Source organism: Hemicordylus capensis, chromosome 1 (assembly GCF_027244095.1).
Source record: "Hemicordylus capensis ecotype Gifberg chromosome 1, rHemCap1.1.pri, whole genome shotgun sequence".
NCBI lineage: Eukaryota > Metazoa > Chordata > Lepidosauria > Squamata > Cordylidae > Hemicordylus > Hemicordylus capensis.
This window is the reverse complement of record NC_069657.1, coordinates 187,093,759-187,110,630: the sequence shown is the minus strand read 5'-3', so window position 1 is coordinate 187,110,630 and position 16,872 is coordinate 187,093,759. Positions and strand designations below refer to the sequence as shown.

The window sequence follows — 16,872 nt, the reverse complement described above, 5'->3', positions numbered from 1 at the left end:
CAGAATCTCCTTTCTCTCCAAACTAACAACCCACTGCGAAAGGGTTTAAAATGCTAGACCATCCTTTTCCTTTGACATCTCTGATTTTTGTTTGAGATTTAATCTTTAAACTGTATATTGTATCCCAGCTTGTAGCCAAGTGGCAGTGAAATCTGCTGCCATATGGGAGAGAGAAGATGGGAGGCTTAAGCTGCCCAACCCAGCAAATAGTGATCAGTGCCTTGGGTTTTTAAAAGAAGATATTCAGTAACTACTCTGGCTCAGAAAATCTAGATCCACTATGCAGAAAGGAGAGTCACTAATCAGTAGGGCATGAGAGGTGACAGGAAAGTAAAGCATCTCAGTACAGCCTCAGCTACAGCTCTTACTTTACTACTTTCCAAAAAAAAAAAAAGGGTCCACCATTAGAACAGCAAACGTGAACATCAGCTTATCCTGATGCATGCCTGACCAAACTGACTGACTGAAACTAAAACTGTTGGAGCAAAACACCTCAAGGGAATATATTTATCAGAAGCATCCAATGTTTCAGCTTGAAACTAAACAGAATCTAAGAGAAACAATATTAAAGCGATTGCTTTGGAATTCAGATTAATGCAATGCAGTAGCTGTTCTAGTTCTTGAATTTAAGTTCTAGAGTGAAAAGAAAAACCCAACAACAATAGACCAGATAAAACACGGAAAGGCAGGGCCACCCTTTGTCTTTCAATCAAGATATATACAAAAAATTAGGAAAAGGTGCCAGAGAGGAATTCGTAGCTCTCCTAACAATTGGCTGCACACACACACACCCAGGAGGCTTTGAGAACCCTGACCTTCGATTCAAAACACAAGGAAATATCCAATTTATCTTAAATGTCATTTGTTGATGGTACTGCTGTCAATTAGGCTATAAAACTAAAATATCACAGTGAATATGAAATCCTCATTATTGTACAAATACTTACAGAGCAGCTCCACCGTCATTTCTCACTGACATTCACTGAAACGGCACTGTTATGTGGTAGTCAAATTTAATGAACTTGGAACTTTTCAAGAATACCAATTAACTTCAGGGTCGAGCTGTTACCAGCTTTGCCAACACAGTCATCTATTGTTATTGCTGTCTGATTTAGCAAGCTCTTTAATACTGTGGCAAGACACAGCAGTGTGACATGGCATAAGTAGAACATGCTCACTTAAAAAAAACACACACAACACCCTGAAAGGAAGTTCAGAAACTAAACCCAAAAACAGGACCCCCTCACCTTAAAAAAGTGACCCACAACTCACACTGAATTTTGCTTGCAGAGGCTGTATAAACATCATGCCAGGATTTCAGACTGCTAGACACAGCAGCACATCATAACCTATCACAAGATCTGCAAAACTATTCTGCAGCAAGAGCTCAATCCCCACAGTTTTTCTAACTATTTCCCCTTTCAAGTCAACATGCAGTCATTAAGTCAAAAAAATGAAACCCCTCTACACTATACACGCTTACCATTCTGGTGGTGTTCTGTCGGCTCTGACACTTTCCTCATAGGTGCGACAACTGCATCTCCTGGCACCCGGGGACTTTCCACATATTTGGGCTTCCTGATAGGACCTGAAATGGGAAATATCTCAGTTTGCCTAATATTTTTCCCAACCAAAGACAAGTTTCAGAATATACACAGAAGACCAGAACAACTCTAAAGGCAGTACTCCTTGATACAGCAGACAGGACACACAAGGCATGCTACAGTAAAGATAGTGAACTCTCTCGTACTTCCACTCTTGCAGTCTGTTGTTAGGGGGAAAAAGCAGCAACAGCAAGCTCTAGTCAGGCTCACTTTTGGGAATGTAAACTCTGCTGTGGAACAAAAGCAGTTTGCTTGCTGCGATGCTCCTGAAGCAGCTTCCAGCATATGTAAAGAGGGTGACTCTGACATGTTCAAAACCCACACCACTCTGGAGTTGGTCTCTCTAGGCGGAACCTTTCCTTTCCACCTCAATATGAAGATAACCCTGTTTACTGGTATAATCTTTGAAGCTGGGAGGCAAGGATTACAAAGCAAACAGCTTGCAACATTAACACATTAAATACTCCAGTCCAGCAGCTTTATATTACTGGTATTTTGCCCGAGCAAATGACGCACAACATTGATTGTAAGAGGGAGGTGGGGGTGTATGGCAAGAGTGGGGGAGAAAGAGGTCTGGCAACCAACTGTATATATTTTCATTTTTAAACAACAAAAACAGCAACTTCGCAATTGGTACTTACTATTAGATCAGAACATGCTAGGTATTTTATAAGCATCTAGGAAGGAGGAAGTTCACTGAAGGTAAGAAATGAAGCCTTATTTTACTACTTTCGTTCCACAATTTAAATTGTTAATGGTAATGTACTTTATCAAGTGCAACAACAATTGCAGGAAACATTAAATGCACAACAGAATTCCTAAGCACTAAAATAGCACCACAATGAGAACGACACTGCCATCTAAGGGCTCTCCAGAGAGTTGCTCCAAAATAAGGAGGATATTGCCTTAAGTTTACGAACATACCGATTCCAAGGGCCTGCAGTTCTGTAGTCACTACAACAGGGCTAACGCTGGTGTGACGTGTCATGATCCCTGCACTCCAAGAAGCAACAGGGATGGCAAAACTAAACCACTTAAAATATATTTTAACCATATTTACATACCAATTTCAACAAAACTTTCACAAAGCAGTTTAGATAGCAAAAAAATGGCTCCTTGTCGCATTAGGGCTCATTATCTTAAACAAACATAAAAATACACACACAGGGGACACCAGCAATGGTCACTGGGAAAGATGTTGAACTGGAATTAATAGGAAATGTTGCTCTCCCTCTGCTAAACAGAAGAGAGCTATCACTTGAAAGTGCCTTTTTGTGGAGGTAGAAAGTGCTATATCTTTCTCAACGATGTCCCTATGCAGGAAAGGCAAGAATCAGCATGGAGCACCAGCAGGGGGTGACCTCATGGGACCCAATGGAGAATCCCACATAATTCCTCATCACAGTGGTTGGCTTGCACAGAGAAACCATATGAGCAGACTTTAAACCTTACTATGATACCAATGGTTTTACAAGGGAGAGGGGCAAGAGGCAGAAGGACAAGGACACTTCGTGACAACAAGCTCACAGAAGGCAATCCTGTGGCCTCCCTGGCAGCAGAGTGGCAAAGGGCACGGTAATGAGAGCCAGGAGGTTTGGATTAGAGTCCTAGGAGATACAAAATGTGATTTCGAAGGACTTCAGCCCTCCTGCAGATGGTGACGTACAACTCCCATAAATCCTAGCTATTGTGACTGAGAAATTATGGGAGCTACAATCCAAATATAGCTGGAGGGCTGAAGTTGAGCAGCCTTGATCTAACCAATGAGAGCCCCACTGTATCCCCCCTGCACCACACCAAAGATTCCACTCACACCAACCAGTACTGAAGAGGCACTAAGGGAAACCATAGCTCAGAGGAACTTCATAGCCATAGCATACAAAATGTCTGCCCCAGGTTCAACCCCTGGCTATGGACTTGTCCCCCACTCCACCCCCTCCAAACACACCCGAGACAGTCCAGTCTTGTAGACAGAATGGTTGCACATGGACCAAAAACCTCACATACAGATAATTGTCAGACATAGTCGTGCTCTAGGATGCCTTCTATTTGCCCCTACATTTATATGTAGTCATAGCTTCTCATTCTGCTGATGTAGTGGAATTTAGTAGCAATTCTATCCCACTTGTGGATAGGATCAGTGTTCCCTCTAAGGTGTGAGTGTGCTCACACGCTTTTTGATGTGCACTCAGTTAATTTTAGATCCTGCTCAAGTTTAATCAGGAAGGTCCCACTCTGAATCCATGTGCTCACACACAGCCTTGATACTGCCGCCCAGAACAAAACTCATTCAGCAAACCGACAACATTTTTTTTTAGAGAGAATACTGGATAGGATTGCTTTGTAAATAATTAAGACAGCCAATTTTCTAGTAAACTATAGCTATAAGGAACTTGCGGTTATTACTGTTCAAAGAATATTGCATATTTTTGCACTGAGAATGGCACATAGATCTGTGCAAAATCCTAAAAGGGCAGATTAAAAAAATCTCAGAGGTTATAAACACAGCAAAAATAGATGACCTCTGTGTACAACTAATGGCTACAGATTGATATTAAATTTAGTGCTGAAATCATGAAGTGGGTTTTAACCATTACAGACATGCAATTCTGAAATACTCTGCTGGAACAGTTTAAAGCCTCAATAACTTCAAGACAGGGTTTGATAAATTTAAACAGAATGTCTTGTTTTTATCCTGGTCATCAGCAGTAACCTACTAGATCAGGGCTGCTCAATTTAGACCCTCCTACAGATGTTGGCCTACAATTGCCGTAAATCCTGACTATTGGCCACTGTGGCTGGGGATTATGGGGGCTGTAATCCAAAAACAGCTGGAGTGCTGAAGTTGAGTAGCCTTGAACTAGATTAAAAAAATAGACCACTCCTCCTAAATACCACCTTCATAAATAACTCTACCCACTTTCTCTGGAGCACCAGGAGATACCACCACAAGAGAGAGAGAAATGCTGGCTGATATCTAGACTAACACCAGGCTGTCATGCGAGGGAGGAGGGACAATTTTATTTGATTTAGCTGAGACATAGTAGGCTAAGAGAAATTGGCAAAAATTGACCCCTACAGACTCACACAAAATATGGCACGGTCCTACTCTGAACGTCAGCACTATTGCACCAGCACCATACAGAAGCCAGCTACTACCGTATGCCCTAGTTTAAAGAAAAACAATTATTATTGACCAGTACAGGGCCAGTCCCACCATGGAGCAGAGGAGGGAGAGAGAGAGAGAGACAGAGAAACAGACAGACAGACTCCACTCCTTAATCCTGGACTGAAGAATGCTGCTCTCCCCAATAAAGATCTCTACCTGTCACTCCTCACCCTTCAACCCTAGCAGAAGGGCACCACCAAAATTCATGAAATTATTTTGTAAACTTGGGTTAAATAAATACACATCATTTTATAAAGGCAGAGAAAGTTGCTGGCAGACACTGCCACAGCTTGGCTCCCAAAAGGATAGGGGAAATGAATTATAGCCTCCTACTTTTACAAAGGGGGGGGGATTCTCCCCCCCCTTCATCCTTATAGCCACACCTATGAAGGTAGGCAGGGCCAGACTAGACTAATTTCATTTTCCTTTTATTCCTACTAGTCTAAAATTCTATTAGAAGTACTTAATATTCATAGTTTAGCTCACGAGAACAAAAAAACATAAAAGACAAGCTGGAATTAACCAAAGAGGATTTTAAAATTAAATAATCCATAATCCTTCTGTACTCTGAATTCATAGTATACTGAACACTGTGTTCTTACATTCTTGTCTCTTGGTTATTAAACATTTTTTTAAAGTTCATGGAGGTTTTATTTTCATACACTTCCGAGCCCAAACTCAAAATGTCACTCCCAAGGTGTAAAATAAAACAGCTTTTATTCCGTTCATCAGCCTGGCAGCCAATAAAGTTCTTTATTAAAAAAAAACACCACCCACCCCCCACATTTTCTTCCTTACACCAAATGCTAACTAGTCCAAACATGACCATTTCCCCTTATTTCCTTACATAAAGATGTATCAATTCACAAAAATGTAAGAACTTGAGACTAGTCATTGCCAATACCTGTCTGCTTTGATCTATTGCTTTTTAGAAGCACCATAAAGAAGGCAAAGTATTAATTCCTGTGCATTCCAGGGACTCACCACCTCTAGAGCACATTATTATTATTTTTGGATCCAAAACAAGAATTTTGAGCTGCATTAGTATGGTATGGGGCAGACTACTACAAAACAGACATACAGTATGACTTTCAATCCAGCCACTGTAACTTCCAACACATTAACAGGGCTTCACAGTGTTGCTCGCCCTGCTCACCATGGCTAGTGGTCAGCCATCCACAGGAGAATGTAAGAAGAAGCCTCAGCCTTGGAGCTGGAGAAGGGGATAAGGGTTGTCCCCACAGATGCACGGCCCTGACGGGCTCAAAAGTCCATTACAACTGCAGAGATCATGCACAACACCTCCCAACTTTGCAGATGGGAGAAAGGCTGGGGGTTGCTTTCGTGTTGCACTTCCAAGGTGCTCCAAGCACCTCAGAAGTGTGGGGCAAAACCCTCGTCTCTCAGCCTCTCTCTCTCTCTCTCTCTCTCTCTGTGGCACTGGAGAAGAGGGCGAGGCCTCACTTTGGCTCTGCACTGCCAGAGCCCTTTGTGTGCCTCTAAAGTGCAGGACAACTGTAGGGATGAGCCAGCTCCAAACTGAAGAGAAGGGCTGAAGCTTATTTTCAGACTGCATTTCCAAGGCACTTCCAACACCAAGCCTGGAGCTGAAAATGGGGTGCAGGGGATTCTCCCCGACCTTACACTGCAGGAGGCATGAGAAGATCTTACCCCTTAGGGCAGGGTCATGGTCCTGGCAACACTGTCTTTTGAGTAGAATGTCATATTTATGGCAATTCATCAGGGGCTCAATGCACTTGGGTTTTTGCTGCCTGCCTGAAACTAGGAATGTAAACAGTTTTTTAAAACACCCATTTAAACTATTAAAAATGATATTTAATTATTAAGTTCTCAGTTCCAGGGGAGGGGAGGAGGATAAATGAAGTGGGGCTAAACAGCTGACCCTCACTCTATTTTGGCTAACTCCAGCTGTGATGTCTCTTTCTCAGAGAGGGTGCCTGCCTCATTCTCCCCCTTCCATGGCCAGGGCCACTGACAGCAATGGAGCTAGGCTAGGCAGGGATGGCTCGGACATGAACTGGGCCGTGCTGATGGTAGTGGAGGTGGTTATTCCCAGCCTGCCTTATGTTGGAAGTGAAGCACTATGCGCTCTCTTGTCTCAATGACAGTGGAGGGCAGACTAGTGAGTCTGAGGGCTAGAGGGTCAAGACACTGGTCATCCCTTCTCTACTGCTCTGAGACTATCCCTTTGGAATGTAGATTGCTACTCTCAGGGACACTTCCAGACACTTCCTTCCTCTCCTCCCTTCTCTTCCTGTTCCTTCTACCTTGCAACATGCAAGCTCCTCTCTCCCTACACCATGTGTGCAGAGATGCAGAATCCATCTGCATCCAGCTAGCTAGCTAGCTAGATTAGAGATCCCATCTCCTCACTTTCCTATCTAGAATGGAGTTCTCTAATAAATACCACTTATATTGATTTGAAACTATGAACTGGCTCCAAGTTACTTTACTCTCAGCATACACGCATGGCTAACTCAATTCCGCTATGTTGTGCCTCTGTGCACTCTGCTATAATGAAAAAGGGTGTCTCTTACCAGAGAGAATTCCCAACACCTTACACCGGGAAGGACCGAGCTCAGTTTTTCCTCAGCAATGGAGAAGAAGAGCAGTACTACTGGCTAACTCACCCTCATCACACTGGCAGATAATAAGTGATGGCATCTCCCTCTTTTGTAACTCTACACAACTAAGCCCCCTTGGGACAGAGAGTCATTTTTAAAATTGTTTAAACTGCTTGAAGAAATTGTGTGTTGAAAAACTGGAAGGAGAAGGGAGAGGGGAGCAACCAACTGCGCATGATATCCTGGGTCCCACCTGCCATTCACACATTTATTTTTTACTAAGGACTAGATAAACCTAGTCTGAAGATCTAGGTGGAATGCAAATTGTAAAAGCACATGGGCACTTATGAGAACATGGACTCAAGAGAACATGGACTCAATATCACCAGAATCACATGGGCATAACTGTTGGGAGACTGGAATATTGCAGTATCTGCCCTCTAAGTTTCGAAAGGAGGGGACTAAGAGTCTGTGTGTGCATAGGCCTGATCTGCACTACCAATTATTCCTTTCCCCTCACCCCTCTGATCTGAAGGGCAGTGAGGCATGATCTACTAAAAGGCAGATACATAAGCAATTCAATACTCTTTAAATTGGTTGAGAGCCCTATTTTCTTGCATTACCTGAAACATGCCACAACTATTCTGATTAGTTCCCAGCATAGTATGTTGGATACTTTACTAAATCTGCCATTGGAAGTATTTCATTAATCCACGTAGGCGTCATGTATGATTATTTAAAACAGACAGAAGCAGGACTTTGACATTTAACATCTTATTTATTTATTATTTCTCTATGTAAACCACATTGGACACTTTTGTTAAAAAGCAGTATATAAATATTTGTTTGTTGTTAAAGTCTTTACTGTGCTTTTATTCGTGAAGCTGCCAGAGCAAGGCTGCTCCCCTGGGTGCCAAGGGCAAGTCTTATGGCTTCTTTCTCTTTCCTGCTACTCACAGTTAAAAGCTCATCAATCTTACTGTACACAAAAGCTAACCACTCCTTTAATTTCATGATCGTTCTTTATCAGCTTCTTTATTCATTTCAAATACTTTTTATAAAGAGAAACCACATCCACAGTTCTATATTAAAGCACAACCGGTTCTGTGCCCTGCACAAACATACTATAGCTACATACTCTCTACATACAGTAGGGAGGAGAGTTGGTCTTGAGATAGCAAGCATGAGTTGTCCCATTTGCTAAGCAGTATATAGCCTGGTTGCATTTGAATGGGAGCCATATGTGAGCACTATAAGCTATTTCCCTCAGGGGATGAGGCCACTCTGGGAAGACCATCTGCATGCTTGCATGCAGAAGGTTCCAAGTTCCCTCCCTGGCATCTCCAAGATAGGGCTGAGAAAGACTCTTGCCTGCAACCTTGGAGAAGCCACTGCCAGTCTGTGTAGACAATACTGAGCTAGATGGACCAATGGTCCGACTCAGTATATGGCAGCTGCCTATATTCCTAGCCCAAGGGTCAAACTACACATGCCATTCCACTTAGGAGTACAAATGTTTTCTCGGAGGTTTTGCTTTTAAAAATAAAAACCAGTTGTATAAAGCTACAATCTGGATCAGAAGTTTTCTTGGGGAAGGAGATGGGGCAGGGCTATAATTGGATAGATGGGTTCAAAGAACCTTAGCCACCCAGCTCCTGAGAACCACTGGCTCACCCCTCTGTATTTTCTTTGTTCTCTCCCTCACTCAGAGAAGGAAAGAACTCAGAAAACACCTGGCCAGCAAGGAAGGTGGCTGAGAAATGAAGGGCCAGCTGCTGGTCACACCCCTGAATGTGAAGTCACATACAGAGGGCATGGCTGACACATGCAAGAGGCCACCAGGGAGAAGGGTGAACATGAGCTCCCTTCTCCTACGTGCCTGGAAGAAGGTGCTTATTGCTTTCCCTGCAGGTCATGTTTCTGATTAAAATCAACACGCCCAACCTGCTTTTTGCCCTGCAAAAAGGAGTTAATTCAAGAGGTGTTAATTCAAACTCTTATTTTATTTATTTATTTACTACTTACGTACTTGAAACATTTAATATACCGCCCACTCCGAAGACTCTGGGTGGTGTACAAAAGCATACAGAGCAAGACAGCATTAAAATTACATTCTAAATTTATTTCAACTGGTCACTGAGAGCAATAAGAGCATTAACTAGAGAGAGTCATGGAAACTATTCTGTTACTACTAAAGGGTAACAAGGAGGAGAAGCACTCAAACGAAAACTGATTCAGAAACTCTGGAGAAGGAGAGGTGGGAGAGGCAAGGAAGCTGAAATGACTCGTGCTAGCTATATTGAAAGGTTCAGGCACAGTGTCCATGAGAGCACTCCTGTAAGCCCTGTGCTGGTGAGCTTTGAAGCCTTCCTCCAATCCCCTGTGCTCACCACAAGGACAATGTTTGTTTGAAGAGACAAAGTACTCAGGGAGAGATTCTGCACAAATGCTTTGGGGACAGTGATCCAAAGCATAGGATACCATTTCAATGATAGGCGGGGAAACAGTTCCATGGTGGAAACAGAGGATCAAGAGACAGACCTGTAGTCAAAATCATGCTGGGCTGCAACTTGTCCTTGCACCTAGGATAAGTTGCTCAGACTTGAAACAGAAACTCTGAGACCAGGGCTTCTTAGGGTCTAGCTGACAGGAACTGGAATCTGCTGCTTGAGTGCTCAAGCACGCTAGGCTGGTAGCCTAGACACAGTGCTCGAATTATGGAGAAAAGGTGCGGGGGCTGTGAATTTTAATGAAATTCACAAATCCCATCCACTGACTTGCCCAAGTTAGGAGGTGCCCCCTCCACCTGTAGTCTTCTAATAACAATAGCTATGGGGATGGAACAAGAAAGCAAAGAGGACTTGGTTTTCCCCTCTGTCCATAGTCTGAGTATCAAATAGATGACACCCATGCGCAGAGCCTATGAAACACAAGAATTCAATCTGCCAGGCGTGTTGAAAAGAATCCTGAGAGCCCTGGTTCAATGCCCGTTCCCAGAAGCCTCTTCATGTTTGGAGCTCATGCCTTTCACTATGATGTGCGGCAAGATCAGCAACTACCTGTCACTCATTCTTCCTGTCCCCCACCCCACCCCTGTGTATTTTCTGATGTCTGAAACCATGTACAGAAATACTCATCATGATAAAGTCAGAACTTACCAGTATTGTTTAGGCAAATACCTGTTCAGCTAAACTTCAGAAACATAAATTGTCTCTAATAATGACAAGATATTGCTTTCACATGCCTCAGTCCAGGATCTGAGAATTCATTTTAGAACCAACCTTGTTTTTGATCATTATATCACTTAAACAATACGCCAAGTAAAACAAAAATTAAAAAACACCAAATAAAATAGAAACAAACACATAATATTCTTACACCAGACTGACATCACAAACAAAAGCCATAAACAGAAGCATCACTGAGAGAACAATTCAATCCCATTGTAGGTGCAGAGTTCCCACACAGCAGATTCTGAAAGGACTCAATATAGGACTGATTTTCCCCATAACAGCACAACAGGCCATTAGGCAGCTAACAGACAATTGCAGGAGGTAAGAGGTCTGCCCCTCACATATTCTGTTTCAGTTCTTCATCTTTTTACAATGCAAGCTACTTGTGTAAGTTCTACTGAGCCCTATAAGAATCCTCTGCATGTAGACACTACAGCTCCCAATGGGACTGGAACGTGACCCAGCATGGGATAATGAAAATATCTGGATGCAACCAGAGGATTTCTTGCACAACATTTTGAGGGACTCTGATGCTCAAAACTCTGATGACTTTTGGAATGTCGGACATTTTTATTGACATCTGGCCAGCTCCAATACAAAATGGAAATACATTTTTCTTAAATATTCTTTTAAAATGAAGCTATTTGCAGAAACTGGCATGCTATATCTATACACTCAATACCTATTCAGCTTAGTACTGTTTCACAATAAGGCTGCTTAACTCTGTGCAAAATGTTCTGTCCTGTCTGTGTATCTTCACTGTAGCAACAAAATGAGCTATAATGTACAACAACTTTGTTTATATACTGTAAGCAGCTCAAGGGAAGGGTCATAGCTTACAACAGAGCACATGCTCTGCATGTAAATGATCCCAAGTTCAATCCCCAGCATTTCCAGTGAAAAGGATTTTGGGTAGCAGGGCCAAGGAGAAGGCCTCTAATTGTTGTCCCAAGTCCAACACTTTATCTTGGGTTTGTTGCTAATTAAAAGTGAACCCAGGATTGTAGACACATGGCAGGCAAAAATACGTACCTCCAGTGCCAAAATAAAGATTGCTGCTACCACCTTTATACACCCTGAGTACAAGAAAGCTTCTATCAATTTTAAGGATGCTGGGAGGATCTCACAGGAGTAGGCTTTCATGTTGAATGTAGTCATTTTCCCTGGCAGCCTTAATCTCCAACGCTTTCACCTCAACTGGGACTGCTGAGGTTTTCCTGTACTCTGAGTAGGTGAGGAAGTGGAGTGGAGGAACAATGTGTTCCTTCTCCTACATGACACTACTGTTTACAGTTAGTTTTTCCAAGTCAATAAGCAACACAAGAAAAGATTTCATAGATTTGTTTCAGCACATTAAAATTATTTCAACCTTGATGTACCTTTTGATTATATAAACAAATTCAAGGATGAAAGCAAATTAAGGAGTGTTATTTGGGGTTAAAAACAGATTGGATCTTATTTTACCAACTTCTAGCTGGTTTCCATGTGTACATCAAGGTTTTCAAGCCAATAAGCCTTTAAAGGAGAAGCTCCTTGGTTTCTCCTTCATTTCCTCCTTCGTTTCTCAGTATTCTGGAACAGTTCAGGTTAGCCAAAGCATTCACGCCACATTCCCCTTTTGTGCTAAATCATTATTTAAAATACTAATACGGATTACAATCCCCCCACTTCAGCCAAAAGCACACACCAAGAGTAGGGTCGAGTGGTTAAAAAAAAAGTTAGGGATAAGTAATCTGCAGTGAGATTTTTGTGTGGGCATTCTTCACCATTTCATTCCTTGAGTACAGGAGAACCTCATTAATCACGGACTCCATACCCGCGGTCAGGGAATTGGCACCCGATTTTGTCGGTATATGCAAAAAAATCTGCAACTAAGGGGTTAATTTTCACCTATCTGTCGGTCGGAGGTAGCCAGAAATGTCCTTGGAGGTCATTTCTGGCCACCAATCTTGTAAAACTTTATTTCGGTCGTAGACCAGCAATACAACAATATTAAAATAATAATGATAATAACAATAATAAGATGATAATATAAAATCAGACTACATTTATACGCATTTGGCATATTATATAACAATATTTGGCCACGATATGAATAACATCCGGATTAGGATTAGTGAGCAAATAGTTTAAATAGAAATCCTCTCCACGACCCGGACATTTCTGGCCACCATTTTGAGATCAGGAGCCTCAAAATGGCTCCTTGTGAAGGAATAAAAAGCAAAAAAACCCAACACCCCCCCCCCCACACACACACTATTTTGGCCATTTTTCTGCTATTAGGAGGCATTGCTGTGCGGTCGAGGACCCACAGAGCACAGTAGGCTCCCCCACAGTAGAGCCTCCCTCCATTTTAGGGCAATTTTTGGGAACATTTTCCTGACCTCCAGGAACCTAACCACCACAATCCCACTGCCTCAATGCCTCTGTATTCGTGATTTCCATATCCACGGTAGCATTGGAGAACAGAACTCCCACGAATACGGAGGTTCTCCTGTATTAGATAAAAATGGTGCATCCTGTGAAGCATCCGACTCACAAACCGTGTTGAAACTTACGTGGTTGCTTCGCATTCATTTTTTATGGTTTTGAAATTTCTTGTATAGTAGCAGTCATCAAAACAGCTCTGTTTCATTTATTGTAAATTTACACTGCATATGCAGAGGTGTTTGATTAAAGACAAAAAAAGAACAGAAAGAATTGAAGTATTGTGTAAATCTAAAATTAAGGTGTTCAATTATAAAATACCAGCAGAGGGTGCTATTTGATACTTATTTGAATGTAAGCAAATGTAGGTGCAAGGCCTTTTTAGGATGAAAGCAAAATGCACTCTCCAAATCAATGCAAACCACATCCTTTTCCAAAGACAAATGTTCTAGCCTTTTTACTGCAAGTGATACTATAATTAGATACAGTAAACCAGAACAAGACTGGGCTACCATTTTAAATCAGGACCAGTTTAATAAGCAAGGGATGGTGAAATGACAACTCTGGAATGAAAGAGCCTCAATTCTGTTTGAAATATTTTGCATAGTTACAGGAACAAAAGAAACGGTGCTGAGGTCACCTTTTCCTTTAGCTAGGTTTAAAAACTAGTCACTAGCATTCTCAAGGGCATACACAAATGCACCACGGTACTGTAAAATGAGCTGCATATATTACCCTCTCATAGGATATTCAACAGCAAAAAGGCAACTCTGAAGGAGTAATCCCTCACAAAAGAAAATTTTAAAGGACTTTTGAACTACAGAGCAGTTTCATCTAGACCAGGATGTACTATAAGCAGAGAACAGGTGGAAGCAAAGTACACCACAACAGAAGCAAGTAGAAGAAGTAGCGACAACCAACTCAGAGTTTCAGTATAAACCAAAATCTGACCCTGGAATACAATCCCAACTAGAAGTGCACTTATAATGAGTGATCCTGGCTTGTTCTAAACCAGAACCGGAAGCAGAATTCATTCGACTCTCATACACACTTCATAGGCTAGAGGACATTACATAAAACCAGGGCTGAACCCTGCATTATGTCTGGACCAGTGCATTTTGGACCAGAAGCCACAGCATCTAAACCGTACCTAGTAGACAAGAACCTCCTTAAAAGCCATATTAAAATAAATTCATCCAAGTGTCAAAAGTCACTTAAGAACACAAAAGTCAAAGAAGAGAAAGAACACAGGACTCTGTCATTGTGGCTCCCAACACCCATGACCTCCAGGCTCTTTCCCCCAAACATTCAGTGCTTTATCCTTCACACACGCAGACAGACCAATTTCATACATGCTGAAGTGTTTCTGAACATCTCTCCTGCAGCTGATGAACACAGCAAAAGACAAAAATGCATTTTTATATGCGTTCATCACATCAATGTGGTTCGGCGGGGGAGTTAATTTATTTAATTATTTTTCATATTTCTATGCCACCTGATTTAAAAAATACAGCAAACATAAAAATAATAAAAAACAATTCAAAAAAACAAATAAAACAAGGTCACAGATAAAAACACAACAAAAAATTTCAGTTTCAAGCCTGAGATGGGTACATCTTGAGAGTCCTCCTCAAAGCAAAGAGAGAAGGGGGTGCTCTTATTTCAGCAGGGAGCATATTCCAAATATGGAGCTAAAGGGGCAGCCACGGAAAAGGCCCGGTCCCAAGTCGCTACCAAATGAGCTGGCAGAAACCATAACCAGACCTCTCCAGATGATCTTAATAGGTGATGGGGTTAATGACAAAGCAGGCACTTCTTACATACCCGGGACCCAAGCTGTTGAGGGCTTTATAGGTAACAACCGGCACTTTGGTTTTTTGCCCAGAAACATATTGGCAGCCTGTGCAATTCTTTCAAAATCGGTGTTTTATGGTCCCTTCGGGTTGTCCCCGAGACCAGTCTGGCTGCCGCATTCTGTACCAGTTGTAGTTTCCGGACTACATACAAAGGCAGCTCTATGTAGAATGCATTACAGTAGTCAAGCCTAGAGGTTACCAGCAGATGCACCGTTTTAAGGCCATGTACCTCCAGAAATGGGCGTAGCTGACATATCAGCTGAAGCTGATAGAAAGCGCTCCAGGCCACTATCTCAACCTGAGAAACCAGAGAGAGTTTGGAATCCATGAGCACTCCCAATCTTCGAAGCTGATCTTTCAGGGGGAGTGTAACCCCACTGAGAACAAACAGATCTCAACCATCTCTCAGGTCCCGACCCACCACAATCAATACCTCCGTCTTATTTGGATTCAACTTCAGTTTGTTATGCCTCATCCAGCCAATTACCACCTCCAGGCAGGCATTTAGGGAAGTCATGCCATTTCCTGAGGAAGCTGGTATGGAGAAATAGATCTGGGTGTCATCAGCATATTGATAACACCCTGCACCAAACCCCCAGATGATCTCTCCCAACAGTTTCATGTAGATGTTTAAAAGCACTGAAGACAGTATGGAGCCTTGTGGAACTTCACACTTTAGTTCTCACTTCGCAGAGCAACAGTCTCCAAGCGACAACATCTGGAATCTGTGAGAAAGGTAGGAATGGAACCACTATAAAACACTCAATCCCACCTCCTTCAAGCAACCCAGAAGGATACCATGGTTGATGGTACTGAAAGCTACAAAGAGATCCAAAAGGATAAATGGCGTTAACAGCCAACTGGAGATCATCCATCAGGCCAACCAAGGCAGAAGCCAGTGTGGTGTAGTGGTTAGAGTGCTGGACTAGGATCAGGGAGACCCAAGTTCAAATCCCATTTCAGCCATGATACTCGCTGGGTGACTCTGGGCCTGGGCATGATACTCGCTGGGTGACTCTCTCAGCCTAATCTACTTCACAGGGTTGTTGTGAGGAGAAACTTAAGTATGTAGTATACCGCTCTGGGCTCCTTGGAGGAAGAGCGGGATATAAAATGTAAAAATTATAAAATAATAATAATAAAACCCCACAGAATGCCCCCAAAGTCAGTCTGGAACAGATCTAGCTAATCCATATCATCCATAACTGCCTGGAGCCAAGAAGCCACCACCCATTCAATCACCTTGCTCAGCCATGCAAGATTAGAAACGGGGCTCTAATTAGTCAATTCCAATGCAGGTTTCTTCAAACAAGGTCTAATAATAGCCTCCTTAAGACAAGGAGGCATCCTGCCCTCCCTCAGAGAAGCATTTATGGTATCAGACCTTCTCTGATAATACAATTACCAGATTAAATAAGCCAAGTTGGGCAAGGCTGTGGAATGCGCAGCCCGAAGCAGTTTGTCCATATCTTTGGAAGACACAACCTGAAAGGGATCTAATCCTTTAAGACAGGGATGTCAAACTGTGGCCCTTCTGTAGATGCTGGCCTACAACTCCCATCATCCCTGGCTATTGGCCACTGTGGCTGGGGATTATGGGAGCTGTAGTCCTGCACACTGCAGGATCAGAGCCCTTAGTAGTTAAGAACTAAATCGACCTTCTACATAAACTGCAAAACGTATTCAAAGGGATGGACTCAGTGGGGGGAAGAGAGAGATCCCCTGTGTGTCCCTCCCTTTATTCTAGCACCCAATTGCCTCCTGTTTACTTTCCAGCTCAGCTGCCCCAAACCTTGGAAGCCCACATCTACTTGCACCCCCACCATCATGTTGGTTGGGATGGCTGGTGGAGGCGGGGAGGAAGAGTGCAGGAAAGTACTAGGGATGTGCAAACAGGTTTGACATCGAACTTGTTCGGTTCAACAGTTCGGGGTCGAACCAAACCATCCTCTGTTCAGTCCGACCCCAGACCAAACACCCGTCAACTGTTCGGGGGGG

The 16,872-nt window shown here is 42.7% G+C and overlaps 1 protein-coding gene across 14 annotated transcripts in view; it reads right to left on the bottom strand.

Moving 5' to 3' along the window:
* The window catches only part of TANC1 (tetratricopeptide repeat, ankyrin repeat and coiled-coil containing 1), a 225,385-nt gene that overhangs the window by 78,009 nt on the left and 130,504 nt on the right, over positions 1 to 16,872 (bottom strand). For 11 of the 14 annotated variants that reach the window (XM_053260287.1, XM_053260307.1, XM_053260270.1 and 8 more), the window contains one exon: positions 1,484 to 1,588. The exons of 1 other annotated variant lie outside the window; for it this stretch is intronic. In XM_053260287.1, the coding sequence (XP_053116262.1) occupies positions 1,484 to 1,588 (105 nt within the window). Of the gene's footprint in view, positions 1 to 947; positions 984 to 1,483; positions 1,589 to 1,750; positions 1,929 to 16,872 lie in introns of those variants that run through there. 2 more of the 14 variants (XM_053260328.1, XM_053260351.1) reach the window with 2 other exon arrangements.